This window comes from Pseudoliparis swirei, chromosome 15 (assembly GCF_029220125.1).
Source record: "Pseudoliparis swirei isolate HS2019 ecotype Mariana Trench chromosome 15, NWPU_hadal_v1, whole genome shotgun sequence".
In the NCBI taxonomy this organism is placed as follows: domain Eukaryota; kingdom Metazoa; phylum Chordata; class Actinopteri; order Perciformes; family Liparidae; genus Pseudoliparis; species Pseudoliparis swirei.
This window is the reverse complement of record NC_079402.1, coordinates 22,051,782-22,072,648: the sequence shown is the minus strand read 5'-3', so window position 1 is coordinate 22,072,648 and position 20,867 is coordinate 22,051,782. Positions and strand designations below refer to the sequence as shown.

At 48.5% G+C, this 20,867-nt stretch overlaps 1 protein-coding gene across 2 annotated transcripts; it reads right to left on the bottom strand.

Annotated features, from left to right (window-relative positions):
* Window positions 1–7,606: 7,606 nt before the first annotated feature.
* LOC130205541 (myocyte-specific enhancer factor 2C-like) lies at window positions 7,607–19,773 on the bottom strand. 2 transcript variants are annotated; one of them, XM_056432993.1, is made up of 8 exons: window positions 19,570–19,773; window positions 18,418–18,504; window positions 16,985–17,157; window positions 10,761–10,964; window positions 8,973–9,116; window positions 8,756–8,897; window positions 8,137–8,166; window positions 7,607–7,862 (listed from the first exon to the last, which is right to left on the bottom strand). In XM_056432993.1, exons 3-8 carry the CDS (start codon window positions 17,036–17,038, stop codon window positions 7,684–7,686), a joined length of 753 nt encoding a protein of 250 aa, XP_056288968.1. In that variant the 5' UTR covers window positions 17,039–17,157; window positions 18,418–18,504; window positions 19,570–19,773; the 3' UTR covers window positions 7,607–7,683. The 2 variants fall into 2 exon arrangements, with proteins under 2 accessions (XP_056288968.1, XP_056288969.1); XM_056432994.1 differs by lacking the exons at window positions 18,418–18,504; window positions 19,570–19,773 and adding an exon at window positions 18,171–18,404.
* Window positions 19,774–20,867: the final 1,094 nt, after the last annotated feature.

Sequence of the window (20,867 nt, the reverse complement as noted above, 5' to 3'; positions counted from 1 at the left end):
AACTTCATCAGCTGGGAGGGAGGAGCAGAGACCATCAATAGGTATACTGTGAGGGGACCACATGAGACAGTAGTACACAGACCAGGTACTAGTACACATACAGGTACACAGACAGGTACTAGTACACATACAGGTACTAGTACACAGACAGGTACTAGTACACAGACAGGTACTAGTACACATACAGGTACTAGTACACACAGGTACTAGTACACATACAGGTACTAGTACACAGACAGGTACTAGTACACAGACCAGGTACTAGTACTCAGACCAGGTACTAGTATTGACGTGACCAGGTATCACTAGTACACACCACAGGTACTAAAAGGACAGTACTATACACAGGCACAGATAGTACTAGTACACATACCGTGGCAATTAAAGACAAGGTACTAGCACACAGAAGGGGTACTAGTAACATACAGGTACTAGTACACAGACAGTGGTCTACATCCTGCGATGGTCGTGCTATAGCACCAGACCTGGTACTAGTAGCCATACAGGGTACTAGTATTATGGACCTAGCATGACACAGGCACTAGCACACACACAGGTACCAGGTACTAAGGCACATACAGTACTCAGTACACACACAGCACACATGCTGCGCACCTGCACTAGTACATACAGGTAATTGCTAGTACACAGACAGAGTACTAGTATTGATATTATTGCAGGTGCTTAGTACACAGACAGGCACTAGTGCATTAGACCAGGTACCAGTACACACACAGGCCAGGTACTAGGCACACACAGGTGTACCAGGCACACTGCTACTAGAAGACAGACAGGCACTAGTACACACACAGGTACTAGTACACAGACAGGTACTAGTACACAGCATCAGGCATTAGCATGTTGTGACAGTGCTAGTGCCACACAGGCACTCAAGACAGGTACACATACAGTACACAGACAGTACTGGTATTGACAGACAGGTGCTCGGACACGCATCTGTAGTACTAGATACAGGTACTAGTACACATACAGGTACTAGTACACAGACCAGGTACTAGTACACAGGTACTAGTACACAGACAGGTACTAGTACACATACAGGTACTAGTACTCAGACCAGGTACTAGTACACAGACCAGGTAATTAGTATTACATGCAGGCACTAGTGCACGGATGCTGGTAGTACAGACAGGTGCTAGTACACATGCAGGGTGCTGATGCTGGACCAGGTACTAGTGCCACGGACAGGTACTAGCATTATTGTGACAGGCACTATACACAGGTACTAGCACACACCTCAGGTACCACACACACAGCACACATACAGGTGCTCAGTGCCAGACCAGGTACTAGCACATGACACAGGTACTCAGCACACATGCAGGCATGCTAAGTACTCAGGACCAGGCACTAGCACACAGACACAGTACTAGCACACATACCGGCATGCTGTTGACACACAGGTACTAGTACTCAGACCAGGTACTAGTACACAGACCAGGTACTAGTACACATACAGGCAGCCTCAGTACTCAGACGCATCCAGGTGCTGTAGTACACAGACAGGTACTAGTATTATACACAGTAAGGCCTGGGCACACATACCAGGTACTAGTATTTCAGACCAGGCAATTAGCACACAGACAGGCACTAGCATATGACATAAGTACTAAGTACACAGACCAGGCACAATTAGACATCAGACAGGTACCAGTACACATTGTTGGTGTTATATCTGACCAGGTACTAGCACAATAGATCTGCGGGGTACTAGTACTCAGACCAGGTACTAGTACACATACAGGTACTAGTTACACAGACCGGAGTACTATATTATTAGGTACACATACGAATTGCTGGTGCTCAGACTGAGTACATACAGATGATGGACAGACAGGTGCTAATTAGTACACATACATGGTAGTTGCACATGCATACAGGTGCTAGTATTCTCAGACCAGGCACTTGGTCAGGCACTAGTGCACATACAGGTACTAGTACCCATACTCTAGTACATACATTATTGTACTAGTCTTGGCAGACCTAAGTCCTGATAGAGGACTCATCTCTCAGACCAGGTACTAGCACATACAGGTACTGAGTAATTCAGACCTTGGTCTAGCAGGACAGGCACTAGTCTCTGTACTGTTGGACCTTGGTCCTGTATACATACAGGGACTAGTACTCACTCACTGGTACTAGATTGGAGCCAGACCGGTGCATACATGGGACTAGTACTGTCCTGGACCTTATTGGGCCTTAGCATTGCACGAGGTACTCAGTACACTCGGTTTTGAGTCTGGCAATTAGTAGACATACAGGTACTAGTACTAATAGACCAGGTACTCATCTACACAGACAGGTACAAGCAATTGGTCCAGTTAGACCTTATTAAGGTTACTAGTACATTACCAGGTACTCCTCTACAGGCTGTTAGCACACACTGGTCTTGGTACTTAGACCCCTAAGTCCAGGTACTAGCACATTATGATGGACTCATCTCTGTACTACAGGTACTATAGTAAATATACAGGTACCAGGTGCACAGACCAGGTAGGACCTCTCTGTACTGGTCTTGTTAGACCTTAGGTGCGATAGAGGACTCCTCTCTGTACTGGTCTAGTTAGACCTTAGTCCTGATAGAGGACTCCTCTCTGTCCTGGTCTTGTTAGACCTAGTGCTGATAGAGGACTCATCTCTGTACTGGTCTAGTTGGACCTTAGTCCTGATAGAGGACTCCTCTCTGTACTGGTCTTGTTAGACCTTAGTGCTGATAGAGGACTCATCTCTGTACTGGTCTAGTTAGACCTTGCTGATAGAGGACTCCTCTCTGTACTGGTCTTGTTAGACCTTAGTGCTGATGGGGACTCATCTCTGTACTGGTCTAGTTAGACCTTGGTCCTGATAGAGGACTCATCTCTGTACTGGTCTTGTTAGACCTTGGTGCTGATAGAGGACTCATCTCTGTACTGGTCTAGTTAGACCTAGTCCTGATAGAGGACTCATCTCTGTACTGGTCTTGTAAGACCTTAGTGCTGATAGAGGACTCATCTCTGTACTGGTCTGGTTAGACCTTGGTCCTGATAGAGGACTCATCTGTACTGGTCTTGTTAGACCTTGGTGCTGATAGAGGACTCATCTCTGTACTGGTCTTGTTAGACCTTGGTGCTGATAGAGGACTCCTCTCTGTACTGGTCTTGTTAGACCTTGGTGCTGATAGAGGACTCCTCTCTGTACTGGTCTTGTTAGACCTTGGTCCTGATAGAGGACTCATCTCTGTACTGGTCTTGTTAGACCTTAGTGCTGATAGAGGACTCCTCTCTGTACTGGTCTAGTTTGACCTTAGTCCTGTTAGTGGCCTCATCTCTGTACTGGTCTAGTTAGACCTTGGTCCTGATAGAGGACTCATCTCTGGACTGGTCTTGTTAGACCTTGGTCCTGATAGAGGACTCATCTCTGTACTGGTCTAGTTAGACCTTAGTGCTGATAGAGGACTCCTCTCTGTACTGGTCTTGTTAGACCTTGGTGCTGATAGAGGACTCATCTCTGTACTGGTCTTGTTAGACCTTGGTGCTGATAGAGGACTCCTCTCTGTACTGGTCTTGTTAGACCTTGGTGCTGATAGAGGACTCATCTCTGTACTGGTCTTGTTAGACCTTGGTCCTGATAGAGGACTCTCTCTGTACTGGTCTAGTTGGACCTTGGTCCTGATAGAGGACTCATTTCTGTACTGGTCTTGTTAGACCCTGGTCCTGGGAGAGGACTCCTCTCTGGACTGGTCTTGTTGGACCTTGGTCCTGATAGAGGACTCATCTCTGTACTGGTCTTGTTGGACCTTGGTCCTGATAGAGGACTCCTCTCTGTACTGGTCTTGTTAGACCTTGGTCCTGATAGAGGACTCATCTCTGTACTGGTCTTGTTAGACCTTAGTCCTGATAGAGGACTCCTCTCTGTACTGGTCTTGTTAGACCTTAGTCCTGATAGAGGACTCATCTCTGTACTGGTCTTGTTAGACCTTAGTCCTGATAGAGGACTCATCTCTGTACTGGTCTTGTTAGACCTTAGTCCTGATAGAGGACTCATCTCTGTACTGGTCTTGTTAGACCTTGGTCCTGATAGAGGACTCATCTCTGTACTGGTCTTGTTAGACCTTGGTGCTGATAGAGGACTCATCTCTGTACTGGTCTAGTTAGACCTTGGTGCTGATAGAGGACTCATCTCTGTACTGGTCTTGTTAGACCTTGGTGCTGATAGAGGACTCATCTCTGTACTGGTCTTGTTAGACCTTAGTCCTGATAGAGGACTCCTCTCTGTACTGGTCTTGTTAGACCTTGGTCCTGATAGAGGACTCATCTCTGTACTGGTCTTGTTAGACCTTGGTCCTGATAGAGGACTCATCTCTGTACTGGTCTTGTTAGACCTTGGTCCTGATAGAGGACTCATCTCTGTACTGGTCTTGTTAGACCTTGGTCCTGATAGAGGAGTCATCTCTGTACTGGTCTTGTTAGACCTCAGTCCTGATAGAGGACTCATCTCTGTACTGGTCTTGTTAGACCTTGGTGCTGATAGGACTCATCTCTGTACTGGTCTTGTTAGACCTTGGTCCTGATAGAGGACTCCTCTCTGTACTGGTCTTGTTAGACCTTGGTGCTGATAGAGGACTCCTCTCTGTACTGGTCTAGTTAGACCTTAGTGCTGATAGAGGACTCATCTCTGTACTGGTCTAGTTAGACCTTAGTCCTGATAGAGGACTCCTCTCTGTACTGGTCTAGTTAGACCTTAGTCCTGATAGAGGACTCCTCTCTGTACTGGTCTAGTTAGACCTTGGTCCTGATGGAGGACTCATCTCTGTACTGGTCTTGTTAGACCTTAGTCCTGATAGAGGACTCATCTCTGTACTGGTCTTGTTAGACCTTGGTCCTGATAGAGGACTCCTCTCTGGACTGGTCTTGTTAGACCTTAGTGCTGATAGAGGACTCCTCTCTGTACTGGTCTTGTTAGACCTTAGTGCTCATAGAGGAGTCATCTCTGTACTGGTCTTCTTAGACCTTAGTCCTGATACAGGAGTGCTCACTGTACTGGTCTTGTTAGACCTTGGTCCTGATAGAGGACTCCTCTCTGTACTGGTCTTGTTAGACCTTAGTCCTGATAGAGGACTCCTCTCTGTACTGGTCTTGTTGGACCTTAGTCCTGATCGAGGACTCATCGCAGTACTGGTCTTGTTGGACCTTGGTGCTGATAGAGGACTCATCTCTGTACTGGTCTAGTTAGACCTTGGTGCTGATAGAGGACTCCTCTCTGCACTGGTCTTGTTAGACCTTTTTCCTGATAGAGGACTCATCTCTGTACTGGTCTAGTTAGACCTTGGTCCTGATAGAGGACTCATCTCTGTACTGGTCTTGTTAGACCTTGGTGCTGATAGAGGACTCCTCTCTGTACTGGTCTTGTTAGACCTTGGTCCTGATAGAGGACTCATCTGTGTACAGGTCTTGTTAGACCTTAGTCCTGATAGAGGACTCCTCTCTGTACTGGTATAGTTAGACCTTAGTGCTGATAGAGGACTCATCTCTGTACTGGTCTAGGTAGACCTTGGTCCTGATAGAGGACTCATCGCTGTACTGGTCTAGTTGGACCTTGGTCCTGATAGAGGACTCATCTCTGTACTGGTCTAGTTAGACCTTGGTGCTGATAGAGGACTCATCTCTGTACTGGTCTAGTTGGACCTTGGTCCTGAAAGAGGACTCCTCTCTGTCCTGGTCTTGTTAGACCTTAGTGCTGATAGAGGACTCATCTCTGTACTGGTCTTGTTAGACCTTAGTCCTGATAGAGGTCTCCTCTCTGTACTGGTCTTGTTAGACCTTAGTGCTGATAGAGGACTCCTCTCTGTACTGGTCTTGTTAGACCTTAGTGCTGATAGAGGACTCATCTCTGTACTGGTCTTGTTAGACCTTAGTGCTGATAGAGGACTCATCTCTGTACTGGTCTTGTTAGACCTTAGTCCTGATAGAGGACTCCTCTCTGTACTGGTCTTGTTAGACCTTAGTCCTGATAGAGGACTCATCTCTGTACTGGTCTTGTTAGACCTTAGTGCTGATAGAGGACTCCTCTCTGTACTGGTCTTGTTAGACCTTCGTGCTGATAGAGGACTCATCTCTCTACTGGTCTTGTTAGACCTCAGTGCTGATAGAGGACTCATCTCTGTACTGGTCTTGTTAGACCTTAGTCCTGATAGAGGACTCATCTCTCTACTGGTCTTGTTAGACCTTAGTCCTGATAGAGGACTCATCTCTGTACTGGTCTAGTTAGACCTTAGTGCTGATAGAGGACTCCTCTCTGTACTGGTCTAGTTAGACTTTAGTGCTGATAGAGGACTCCTCTCTGTACTGGTCTTGTTAGACCTTAGTCCTGATAGAGGACTCATCTCTGTACTGGTCTTGTTAGACCTTAGTGCTGATAGAGGACTCATCTCTGTACTGGTCTTGTTAGACCTTAGTGCTGATAGAGGACTCATCTCTGTACTGGTCTTGTTAGACCTTAGTGCTGATAGAGGACTCCTCTCTGGACTGGTCTTGTTAGACCTCAGTGCTGATAGAGGACTCATCTCTGTCCTGGTCTAGTTAGACCTTAGTGCTGATAGAGGACTCCTCTCTGGACTGGTCTTGTTAGACCTCAGTGCTGATAGAGGACTCCTCTCTGTACTGGTCTTGTTAGACCTTAGTCCTGATAGAGGACTCATCTCTGTACTGGTCTTGTTAGACCTTAGTCCTGATAGAGGACTCCTCTCTGTACTGGTCTTGTTAGACCTTAGTCCTGATAGAGGACTCCTCTCTGTACTGGTCTTGGTAGACCTTAGTCCTGATAGAGGACTCATCTCTGTCCTGGTCTTGTTAGACCTTAGTCCTGATAGAGGACTCATCTCTGTACTGGTCTTGTTAGACCTTAGTGCTGATAGAGGACTCATCTCTGTCCTGGTCTTGTTAGACCTTAGTGCTGATAGAGGACTCATCTCTGTCCTGGTCTTGTTAGACCTTAGTGCTGATAGAGGACTCATCTCTGTACTGGTCTTGTTAGACCTTAGTGCTGATAGAGGACTCATCTCTGTACTGGTCTAGTTAGACCTTAGTCCTGATAGAGGACTCATCTCTGTACTGGTCTTGTTAGACCTTAGTGCTGATAGAGGACTCATCTCTGTACTGGTCTTGTTAGACCTTAGTCCTGATAGAGGACTCATCTCTGTCCTGGTCTTGTTAGACCTTAGTCCTGATAAAGGACTCCTCTCTGTACTGGTCTTGTTAGACCTTAGTGCTGATAGAGGACTCCTCTCTGTACTGGTCTAGTTAGACCTTAGTCCTGATAGAGGACTCATCTCTGTCCTGGTCTTGTTAGACCTTAGTCCTGATAGAGGACTCCTCTCTGTCCTGGTCTTGTTAGACCTTAGTGCTGATAGAGGACTCATCTCTGTACTGGTCTAGTTAGACCTTAGTCCTGATAGAGGACTCCTCTCTGTACTGGTCTTGTTAGACCTTAGTCCTGATAGAGGACTCATCTCTGTACTGGTCTTGTTAGACCTTAGTCCTGATAGAGGACTCATCTCTGTACTGGTCTTGTTAGACCTTAGTCCTGATAGAGGACTCATCTCTGTACTGGTCTTGTTAGACCTTAGTGCTGATAGAGGACTCATCTCTGTACTGGTCTTGTTAGACCTTAGTCCAGGGGGCGGAGCTAACTCACGATGGAGGGCAGGGTGTTGCACTTGTTGTTGTTGTTGTTGTTGTTGGGGGGCATCAGGGTCCGCAGGTCTGGCTTCCGGCCCAACGGAGGAGAACTCTTGTCCTGCAGGGTCCTGGAGGCCCCTGGAGACATGAGGCCGGGGGAGGAGCCGAGGAGGCTGTAGCTGCTGCCTGCAGATCATTGATTATTGATTATAGATTATAGTCTGAATCAATTGGTAAGTCTTAATAAATAAATAAGTCTTAATAAATAAGTCTTAATAAATAAATAAGTCTTAATAATAAGTCTTAATAAATAAATAAGTCTTATAAATAAGTCTTAATAAATAAATAAGTCTAATAAATAAGTCTTAATAATAAGTTCATAAATAAATAAGTCTAATAAATAAGTCTTAATAAATAAATAAGTCTAATAAATAAGTCTTAATAAATAAATAAGTCTTACCCGTCGTCTGCAGCTCAGAGTTCATCATTCCTACAGAAACACAATAAAGTTGTAGAGGAAATATTATTACATTCATTCATATAGTATATAGATATATATATACAGTATATATATATGTATATATATATGTATAAAATACATTTGTATTTGTTGTTCTTTTCACTTGAAATTATTTTCTATTACAATATATATACATTATATATATTTATTCATTTTTAATTTATATTTGTTATTTTAATATATTTTACTTTGTTGTAATAAATGTTTATAAAAATATTTTTTTTATTAAAATGAAGTGAAAAAAGTAAAATAGAATAAAATAAGAAATAAAATATATATATTTAGAAATAAAAAATAGAAAAATAAATGAGAATAATATTTATTTACATATATATAAATATATATATATATATAATAAATAAAATAGAATAGAATGAAAAAAGGAAAATTAATATACAAATAAATATAATTAACAAAAGAAAAATACTTTTGATTTATGTTTTATTTTGTCAAAACATTTTATATAAAAAGTTGAAATAAATAAATCAGCCCAGAATAAGATGGGGGACATTCTCGTTCAGGACCAGGACCAGAAGGCGGGTGCTGGTGCTGGTCCTACCGGTGCTGTTGGGCCTCTGAGGGGACAGGCTCCTCTGCAGGTGGGCGGCCGGCAGCAGGTTGTGGGTTCCCATCCCGCAGCCAGCATACAGCAGCCCACTGGGGCTGGAGGCCGGGAGGTCGTAGCTGGAGGGGACCAGGCCCTGTGGGGGGGGGGGGCGTTAGACACACATGTACACACACACACACACACAGTGTGTACTCGCACGCGGCCGTACACAGATGCGCTGCCGGTTGATCATCAGGTCGATGTCCTCCGTGATCTTGCGGTACTTGTCGTCCGACTCGGGGCTCTGACCCGTCGAGTCCTCGGCCTCCAGGTCGGGGCTGTCGCCGCCACCCAGGCCCTTCTTACGCAGCGTCTGAGGGTCACAGGTAAACACACAGGTAAACACACAGGTAAACAAACAACACACGGGTAAACAAACAACACACAGGTAAATACACAGGTAAACAAACAACACACATGTAAACAAACACACGAGTAAACAAACAACACAGGTAAATACACAGGTAAACAAACAACACACGAGTAAACAAACAACACAGGTAAATACACAGGTAAACAAACAACACACATGTAAACAAACAACACACGAGTAAACAAACAACACAGGTAAATACACAGGTAAACAAACAACACACGAGTAAACAAACAACACAGGTAAATACACAGGTAAACAAACACACAGGTAAATACACAGGTAAACAAACAACACACAGGTAAACACACATGTAAATACACAGGTAAACAAACAACACAGGTAAATACACAGGTAAACAAACAACACACAGGTAAACACACATGTAAACAAATAACACATGTAAACAAACAACACACAGGTCAACACACAGGTAAACACACAACACACAGGCAAAGACAGGTAAACACACAGGTAAACACACAACACACAGGTAAACACACAGGGGAGGTAGTCTATATATTTATATTTAAAGTACAACAGCATTAAATATACAGTTACTCAAATATTACAAAGGTACTTTCTCTCCTTCAATTTCATAATTGTAATCTGTAGTGCAGATATTATAAAACACAATATAATCAACTAATCAACTATTATTAAACATTACATGTTATAAAGTCATTATTATAGTTTAACTTCATATGAGTTGTGTCTGTCAATAACTCATGAGAAACACAGCAGTGCCGGGGTCCACCGCCAGAGGGCGCCGCTGAGCAGCAGAGACTCCGCGGAGGATGAAGACCTGATCACGTGGTGCAGTTTTTATACCTGTTGCTTCTTTCTTGTCAAAATATTTAACTTTTTACTGCAAATATTTAAAAACTTCAGATTATGAATATAGATTAAAGACATAATGTGTGTGTGTGTGCGTGTGTGTGTATAATTATATATACTTTTATAGTTTTGAGTTCAACTTAATAATAAATAAATAAACCTTTGAAATCTGAATTGGATATGAAGAGATGAAAATGAAGAAGAACACACACACACTCACTCAGACACACACACGCTCACACACACATACGCTCACACTCACTCAGACACACACACACGCTCACACACACACATACGCTCACACTCACTCACTCAGACACACAAACACACACACACGCTCACACTCACTCAGATACACTCACACACGTCATGTGTATTTTTAGCTGTTCTGGGTTATTTTTAGACCACTTCCGGTTTCCAGACATTTAGCTGAAGGGAACTCAGCCAACACCAAGAACTGAGTAAATATAATGTAAAAATATATATTTATATAAAAATATAGCTATATAAAAATATGTTTATATAAAACTATTATAAAAAATATTATGTAAAAATATGTTTATATGAAAATAAAAATATTTATATTTAAAAATATTAAATGAAAATATCTGAAAATATATATATATTAAAAAATATGAATATTTAAAAATATAAAAATGTTATATGAAAATATTATATAAAAATGGGTTAGGGTTAGGCTAACCCATGTGTGGTTGTGTGTGTGTGTGTGTGTGGTTGTGTGTGTACCTCCACGATGTCGTTGTTGGTGCGGCTCTCGTGCGGCTCGTTGTACTCGGTGTACTTCAGGAGCACTTTGTCCATGTCGGTGCTGGCGTACTGGAACAGCTTGTTGGTGCTGTTGAACACGATGAGGGCGATTTCACAGTCACACAGCACGCTCAGCTCGTACGCCTTCTTCATCAGCCCGAACTTACGCTTGGTGAACGTCACCTGGGGGAGGAGAGGCAACACTAGGGTCACCTGGGGGAGGAGAGGCAACACTAGGGTCACCTGGGGGAGGAGAGGCAACACTAGGGTCACCTGGGGAGGAGAGGCAACACTAGGGTCAGCTGGGGGAGTAGAGGCAACACTACGGTCACCTGGGGGAGGAGAGGCAACACTAGGGTCACCTGGGGGAGGAGAGGCAACACTAGGGTCACCTGGGGGAGGAGAGGCAACACTAGGGTCACCTGGGGGAGGAGAGGCAACACTAGGGTCACCTGTGGGAGGAGAGGCAACACTAGGGTCACCTGGGGGAGTAGAGGCAACACTAGGGTCACCTGGGGAGGAGAGGCAACACTAAGGTCACCTGGGGAGGAGAGGCAACACTAGGTCACCTGGGGAGAGGCAACACTAGGGTCACCTGGGGAGGAGAGGCAACACTAGGGTCACCTGGGGGAGTAGAGGCAACACTAGGGTCACCTGGGAGGAGAGGCAACACTAGGGTCACCTGGGGAGGAGAGGCAACACTAGGGTCACCTGGGGAGGAGAGGCAACACTAGGGTCACCTGAGGGAGGAGAGGCAACACTAGGGTCACCTGGGGGAGGAGAGGCAACACTAGGGTCACCTGGGGAGGAGAGGCAACACTAGGGTCACCTGGGGAGGAGAGGCAACACTAGGGTCACCTGGGGAGGAGAGGCAACACTAGGGTCACCTGGGGGAAGAGGCAACACTAGGGTCACCTGGGGGAGGAGAGGCAACACTAGGGTCACCTGGGGGAGGAGAGGCAACACTAAGGTCACCTGGAGGAGGAGAGGCAACACTAGGGTCACCTGGGGAGGAGAGGCAACACTAGGTCACTTGGGGGAGGAGAGGCAACACTAAGGTCACCTGGGGGAGGAGAGGCAACACTAAGGTCACATGGGGAAGGGGAGGCAACACTAAGGTCACCTGGGGGAGGAGAGGCAACACTAAGGTCACCTGAGGGAGGAGAGGCAACACTAAGGTCACCTGGGGGAGGAGAGGCAACACTAAGGTCACCTGGGGAGAGGCAACACTAGGTCACCTGGGAGGAGAGGCAACACTAGGGTCACCTGGGGAGTAGAGGCAACACTAGGGTCACCTGGCTGAGGAGAGGCAACACTAGGGTCACCTGGGGGAGGAGAGGCAACACTAAGGTCACCTGGGGGAGGAGAGGCAACACTAGTGTCACCTGGGGGAGCAGAGGCAACACTTGGGTCACCTGGGGAGGAGAGGCAACACTAGGGTCACCTGGGGAGGAGAGGCAACACTAGGGTCACCTGGGGAGGAGAGGCAACACTAAGGTCACCTGGGGGAGGAGAGGCAACACTAGGGTCACCTGGGGGAGGAGAGGCAACACTAGGGTCACATGGGGGAGGAGAGGCAACACTAAGGTCACCTGGGGGAGGAGAGGCAACACTAGGGTCACCTGAGGGAGGAGAGGCAACACTAAGGTCACCTGGGGGAGGAGAGGCAACACTAAGGTCACCTGAGGGAGGAGAGGCAACACTAGGGTCACCTGGGGAGGAGAGGCAACACTAGGTCACCTGGGGGAGGAGAGGCAACACTAAGGTCACCTGAGGGAGGAGAGGCAACACTAGGGTCACCTGGGGGAGAGGAGGCAACACTAAGGTCACCTGTGGGAGGAGAGGCAACACTAGGGTCACCTGGGGGAGGAGAGGCAACACTAAGGTCACCTGAGGGAGGAGAGGCAACACTAGGGTCACCTGGGGGAGGAGAGGCAACACTAGGGTCACCTGGGGGAGGAGAGGCAACACTAGGGTCACCTGGGGGAGGAGAGGCAACACTAGGGTCACCTGGGGGAGGAGAGGCAACACTAAGGTCACCTGGGGAGGAGAGGCAACACTAGGGTCACCTGGGGGAGGAGAGGCAACACTAGGGTCACCTGGGAGGAGAGGCAACACTAGGGTCACCTGGGGGAGGAGAGGCAACACTAGGGTCACCTGGGGGAGGAGAGGCAACACTAGGGTCACCTGTGGGAGGAGAGGCAACACTAGGGTCACCTGGGGGAGGAGAGGCAACACTAAGGTCACCTGGGGGAGGAGAGGCAACACTAGGGTCACCTGGGGGAAGAGGCAACACTAGGGTCACCTGGGGGAGGAGAGGCAACACTAGGGTCACCTGGGGAGGAGAGGCAACACTAGGGTCACCTGGGGAGGAGAGGCAACACTAGGGTCACCTGGGGAGGAGAGGCAACACTAGGGTCACCTGGGGAGGAGAGGCAACACTAGGGTCACCTGGGGAGGAGAGGCAACACTAGGGTCACCTGGGGAGGAGAGGCAACACTAGGTCACCTGGGGAGGAGAGGCAACACTAAGGTCACCTGGGGAGGAGAGGCAACACTAGGGTCACCTGGGAGGAGAGGCAACACTAGGGTCACCTGGGAGGAGAGGCAACACTAGGGTCACCTGGGGAGGAGAGGCAACACTAGGTCACCTGGGGAGGAGAGGCAACACTAGGGTCACCTGGGGAGGAGAGGCAACACTAGGGTCACCTGGGGAGGAGAGGCAACACTAGGGTCACCTGCGGGAGGAGAGGCAACACTAGGGTCACCTGGGGGAGGAGAGGCAACACTAGGGTCACCTGGTGGAGGAGAGGCAACACTAGGGTCACCTGGGGAGGAGAGGCAACACTAAGGTCACCTGTGGGAGGAGAGGCAACACTAGGGTCACCTGGGGGAGGAGAGGCAACACTAAGGTCACCTGGGGGAGGAGAGGCAACACTAGGGTCACCTCGGGGAGGAGAGGCAACACTAGGGTCACCTGGGGAGGAGAGGCAACACTAGGGTCACCTGGGGAGGAGAGGCAACACTAGGGTCACCTGGGGAGGAGAGGCAACACTAGGGTCACCTGGGAGGAGAGGCAACACTAGGGTCACGTGGGGAGGAGAGGCAACACTAGGGTCACCTGGGGGAGGAGAGGCAACACTAGGGTCACCTGGGGGAGGAGAGGCAACACTAGGGTCACCTGGGGGAGGAGAGGCAACACTAGGGTCACCTGGGGAGGAGAGGCAACACTAGGGTCACCTGGGGAGGAGAGGCAACACTAGGGTCACCTGGGGGAGGAGAGGCAACACTAGGGTCACCTGGGGGAGGAGAGGCAACACTAAGGTCACCTGGGGGAGGAGAGGCAACACTAAGGTCACCTGGGGGAGGAGAGGCAACACTAAGGTCACCTGGGGGAGGAGAGGCAACACTAGGGTCACCTGGGGGAGGAGAGGCAACACTAGGGTCACCTGGGGGAGGAGAGGCAACACTAGGGTCACCTGGGGGAGGAGAGGCAACACTAGGGTCACCTGGGGGAGGAGAGGCAACACTAGGGTCACCTGGGGGAGGAGAGGCAACACTAGGGTCACCTGGGGGAGGAGAGGCAACACTAGGGTCACCTGGGGAGGAGAGGCAACACTAGGGTCACCTGGGGGAGAGGCAACACTAGGGTCACCTGAGGGAGGAGAGGCAACACTAGGGTCACCTGGGGAGGAGAGGCAACACTAGGGTCACCTGGGGAGGAGAGGCAACACTAGGTCACCTGGGGAGGAGAGGCAACACTAGGGTCACCTGGGAGAGAGGCAACACTAGGGTCACCTGGGGAGGAGAGGCAACACTAGGGTCACCTGGGGGAGGAGAGGCAACACTAGGGTCACCTGGGGAGGAGAGGCAACACTAGGGTCACCTGGGGAGAGAGGCAACACTAGGGTCACCTGGGGAGGAGAGGCAACACTAGGGTCACCTGGGGAGGAGAGGCAACACTAGGGTCACCTGGGGAGGAGAGGCAACACTAGGGTCACCTGGGGAGGAGAGGCAACACTAGGGTCACCTGGGGGAGTAGAGGCAACACTAGGGTCACCTGAGGGAGGAGAGGCAACACTAGGGTCACCTGGGGAGGAGGCAACACTAGGGTCACCTGGGGAGGAGAGGCAACACTAGGGTCACCTGGGGAGGAGAGGCAACACTAGGGTCACCTGGGGAGGAGAGGCAACACTAGGGTCACCTGGGGAGGAGAGGCAACACTAGGGTCACCTGGGGGAGGAGAGGCAACACTAGGGTCACCTGGGGGAGTAGAGGCAACACTAGGGTCACCTGGGGGAGGAGAGGCAACACTAGGGTCACCTGGGGGAGAGGCAACACTAGGGTCACCTGGGAGGAGAGGCAACACTAGGGTCACCTGGGGGAGGAGAGGCAACACTAGGGTCACCTGGGGGAGTAGAGGCAACACTAAGGTCACCTGGGGGAGTAGAGGCAACACTAAGGTCACCTGGGGGAGGAGAGGCAACACTAGGGTCACCTGGGGGAGGAGAGGCAACACTAGGGTCACCTGGGGGAGTAGAGGCAACACTAAGGTCACCTGGGGGAGGAGAGGCAACACTAGGGTCACCTGGGGGAGGAGAGGCAACACTAGGGTCACCTGGGGGAGGAGAGGCAACACTAGGGTCACCTGAGGGAGGAGAGGCAACACTAGGGTCACCTGGGGGAGGAGAGGCAACACTAGGGTCACCTGGGGGAGGAGAGGCAACACTAGGGTCACCTGGGGGAGGCAACACTAAGGTCACCTGGGGAGGAGAGGCAACACTAGGGTCACCTGGGGAGGAGAGGCAACACTAGGGTCACCTGGGGAGGAGAGGCAACACTAGGGTCACCTGGGAGAGAGGCAACACTAGGGTCACCTGGGAGGAGAGGCAACACTAGGGTCACCTGGGGAGGAGAGGCAACACTAGGGTCACCTGGGGGAGAGGCAACACTAGGGTCACCTGGGGGAGGAGGCAACACTAGGGTCACCTGGGGAGGAGAGGCAACACTAGGGTCACCTGGGGAGTAGAGGCAACACTAGGTCACCTGGGGAGGAGAGGCAACACTAGGTCACCTGGGAGGAGAGGCAACACTAGGGTCACCTGGGGAGAGGCAACACTAGGGTCACCTGGGGAGGAGGCAACACTAGGGTCACCTGGGGCAGGTGTGGCAACACTAGGGTCACCTGGGTGAGGAGAGGCAACACTAGGGTCACCTGTGGGAGGAGAGGCAACACTAGGGTCACCTGGGGAGGAGAGGCCACACTAGGGTCACCTGGGGTAGGAGAGGCAACACTAGGGTCACCTGGGGGAGGAGAGGCAACACTAGGGTCACCTGGGGGAGGAGAGGCAACACTAGGGTCACCTGGGGGAGGAGAGGCAACACTAAGGTCACCTGGGGGAGGAGAGGCAACACTAGGGTCACCTGGAGGAGGAGGCAACACTAAGGTCACCTGGGGGAGGAGAGGCAACACTAGGGTCACCTGGGGGAGTAGAGGCAACACTAGGGTCACCTGGGGGAGTAGAGGCAACACTAGGGTCACCTGGGGGAGTAGAGGCAACACTAAGGTCACCTGAGGGAGGAGAGGCAACACTAGGGTCACCTGGGGGAGGAGAGGCAACACTAGGGTCACCTGTGTGCAGAGAGGCAACACTAGGGTCACCTGAGGGAGGAGAGGCAACACTAAGGTCACCTGGGGGAGGAGAGGCAACACTAAGGTCACCTGAGGGAGGAGAGGCAACACTAAGGTCACCTGGGGGAGGAGAGACACTAAGGTCACCTGGGGGAGTAGAGGCAACACTAAGGTCACCTGGGGGAGGAGAGGCAACACTAAGGTCACCTGGGGGAGGAGAGGCAACACTAGGGTCACCTGGGGGAGTAGAGGCAACACTAGGGTCACCTGGGGGAATAGAGGCAACACTAGGGTCACCTGGGGGAGGAGAGGCAACACTAAGGTCACCTGGGGGAGGAGAGGCAACACTAGGGTCACCTGGGGGAGTAGAGGCAACACTAAAGGATGTTGTTGTCCCCGAGTCTTTAAAGATAAACAACAACATAAACAACCTGCGTGCGGCAGCATGAGTCCAGTGAGTCAGGAAGCACATGTTCCTCCACTTCCTGTTTTGACAGGAAGTGGAGGAACCGCTCCCCCAGATAAGACTTGAGTGTTCACACACACACACACACACACACACACACACTTACATGTCGGTTCCGTTCGTCCATAATCCGAGCTATCTGGATTTTTTTTCTCCCCATCTTTTCTTCTTCTTCTTCTTCTTCTTCTTCTTCTTCTTCTTCTTCTTCTTCTTCTTCTTCTTCTTCTTCTTTTAGTGTGATGGTTTTTCACTTTTCAATCCCAGAAAACTCTCCGTCTCCTATAAAAAGCACACAAACATGAACATAAAGATTATGGTTGAATTAAACACACACACATCACACACACACACACACACAGCACGATGTCCGGGGCTCCTGACCTTTGACCTCGGCTCTAGGCTCTTCAGCCTCTCTGAGTGTTCCAGTCTGCTGCAGGAGAACTACAGATACCTGGGGTCATGTGACCAGAGCACCGCTTAAGAGCTCTCTCACACACACACACACACACACACACACGCACACAAAAACACTCACTCACTCACGCACATGCACACACACACGCAGACATGCACACATTAAAAATGAAGTTTTTGTTTGAACGAAACTAAAAAAATAAAATTTAACAAAAATAAAAAAGTAAAATAAAATATAACAAAATAAAAAGAGTAAAATAAAATATAACAAAATAAAAAAAGTAAAATAAAATATAACAAAATAAAAATATATATAACAACATAAAAAAAGTTAAATACAATTTAACAAAATAAAAAAAGGAAAATAACATAACAAAATAAAAAATATATATAACAACATAAAAAAAGTTAAATACAATTTAACAAAATAAAAAAGGAAAATAAAATATAACAAAATAAAATATAACAAAATAAAAAAGGAAAATAAAATATAACATTACAAAAAGTTAAATATAAAAAAATATATATTACAAAATATAAAAAGGAAAATAAAATATAACAAAATAAAAAATAACAAAATGAAATAAAGTTAAATAAAATATAGGGATGGAGCTCCAGAAGGATCCTCTCACGCATTTCAGTTATTTTGTCTTCATATTTGTTTCTTTCAAAGTTTTGACATTTATACGAGAACAATATCATGAAATTCAACAGAATGCAAGTTGAGCCTGAAGGATTTCACCGAATAGTGAAAAATATTTAAAAAAAGTTGATAACATAATGTTTTAAAACACTAAATCTTGGGTGTTTTTGTTGCTTTAAACCTGCGGTGGTATCATATAATAACGGAGACGCTCCTCCAGCAGTTTCTCTCTTACCGGGAGCTGCCGGAGGAACGAGTGACTCACGGAGCAGCAGCTCACGGGGACAAAGCTCCGGCTCCGGGCTGAGACACCGCGAGCGGCCGGTGAGAGACGCGGAGCGGCGGGGACTGAGTTCTGTGCTCGGCTCCAGAGCAGAGGATGCGCGCGACGCTTCCTGTAGTCCGCACGCCCCGCGGCACGCGCGCACACGCACGCGCACACTTACAGTAGAGCCACACTGTCCCGAGCACAATCAGCTCACCTCTGCGCGTGACCGTCCTCTGCGCGTCTCCGGCCAGCGGTTCAGTCTCGTGCAGCACGCGCGCTCCTCGTGCGCGTCAACGGGCACCTAGACGACGGGAGGCGGCATCACACACACAGACACTCACACACACACACACACACACACACACACACACACACACACACCCACACGCACGAACGCACACACACACACTCACACATGAACAAAAGATCTTGAGTCGTTTCCTCTGAAGGAAATAGATCCAATAAAAGTTAATTGGTGAGAACAAGTTCAGTTTGATGGGTTTTGATGGGAAAAAGTTCCCGGATGTTCAACAGGTCACAGGCAGAGATCATCACTGCCCCCTGCTGGACGCAACCGGAAGTTCATCAAACTATCTGCAACTCAGGAGGAAGTTACCTGAGTAGGTAGTAAGTACCTGAACAGGTAAGAATACCTGAGTAAGTAGAGAAGATAGTACCTGAACATATATTAATTATTCTAACATATCATTGTTTATATTATTGTATAATTATTTCACAATTAGTTACGTATCAAGTGATTTTTTTCACAATTAATTTGCATATAAAGTTGTATGCAAATTAACAAACAACAACAAACACGTCCAGTCGGTCGACCTGTTCATGGTTTGGCCACCAGGGGCGCCGCCGAGCAGGATTCTGTCATAAGTGTTTAAAGTATTCAAAGTTTACTTATCTTCAAAATAAGAAACAGACTGAAAGATTATGAACTTTGAATATGAAAATGAGCTCAGAGAGCAGACGGAGAACATCGAGTGACTCCACACACACACACACACACACACACAGACAGACACACACACACACAGACACACAGACAGACAGACAGACACACACACACACACACACACACACACAGAGCCTGACTTCAGAACAATAAATCCCAAACATCCTCATGTTGTTACACGTCAACTCATAAATAATCCAATTTGAGCCCCCCAGCGGTCACAAGAGGTACTGCTCTGACTCAAAACTCAGTATACATGTTTTCTCCCTCCAGCAATATTGAGCAATATTCCAAGTTACCTGAAGATATCCCCCCCCCCCCCCCACACACACACACATACATACACACACGCACACACATACATACACACACACACACACACACACCCTGTGGTCCGCTCACCGCGCTCTGCTGGTCCGTCTTCACCTGGAAGCCCCCAGCAGCAGCTCAGAGGATCCTTGTGTCAAACAAGAAAAGATTCCTTTGTAAAAAACAAGAGAGCGACAGGAAGAAAGAAAGAAAGAAAGAAAGAAAGGAATAAGTGATATTAAGCCAGACCAGCTGGCTTAGAGAAGGGGGGGGGGCAGAAACTGGGTTGTGTGAGGATCTGAGCTCAGTCCACAATGAGAGGAGGTCGTCCACAACGACAGACCCCCTCCCACACACACACACACAGACACACACTATCACACACACACTCACACACACACACGGTGACCTCCTGTGTCCGGCCGCTCTGTGGAGGAGCCGGTCACCTGTCGTTGTCACTCGCGGTATATTTAGATCTGAGGTGTCATAGAAGCTGCCTGTGTGGGTGTCTGTGTGTGTGTGTGTGTCTGTGTGTGTGTGTGTGTGTGTGTGTGTGTGTGCGCGAGTGTGTGTGGTGAAGAAAAATGTGTTGCTGACACTCAGGGCCTCCGTGGGCCTCGGTGTAAGAGCCCAGGATTACTGAACCAAAGACCATCAGCTCTACACATTACACCCAGAGAGAAAGGGGGGGGGGGGAGAGGGAGGAGAGAGAGAGAGTTCTAGATATCACAGCATCTGCTGGAGGATTACCCAGCTGTCAGAGGGAGGAGCAGCAGGCGGGAGAACCATCTACCAAGATGAAGTGTTAAAGCTGCATTATCTCTCCTGACCACCAGGGGGCTCCTCTGGTTGTATAGAAGTCTGCTTCATGTGTTAAAGCTGCATTCTCTCTCCTGACCACCAGGGGGCGACTCCTCTGGTTGTATAGAAGGCTATGCTTCATGTGTTAAAGCTGCATTCTCTCTCCTGACCACCAGGGGGCGACTCCTCTGGTTGTATAGAAGTCTCTGCTTCATGTGATAAAGCTGCATTACTCTAGTACAGGAAGTGAGTACTCGTGTACTTGTTGTGTACTCTAGTACAGGAAGTGAGTACTCGTGTACTTCTCGTGTTCTCGGAGCAGCTGGAGATGAAGTTTCTATGAAGGCCTGACGCGTGTAAACTGATCCCTGCTCACCGCCTGCCAGGCATAGCACACGATCCTCAGGCAGGCCTTCTCCTCCTCTTCATGCCTTCATGCCCTCCTCCTCCTCCTCTTCATGCCTTCATGCCCCCCTCCTCCTCCTCTCCTCCTCATGCAGTCCTCCTCCTCCTCATGCCCTCCTCCTTATAATTTGCTTTGTTTATAGTAACTTGTTTTATTTATTTATTGTAATTAATTTATTAGGACT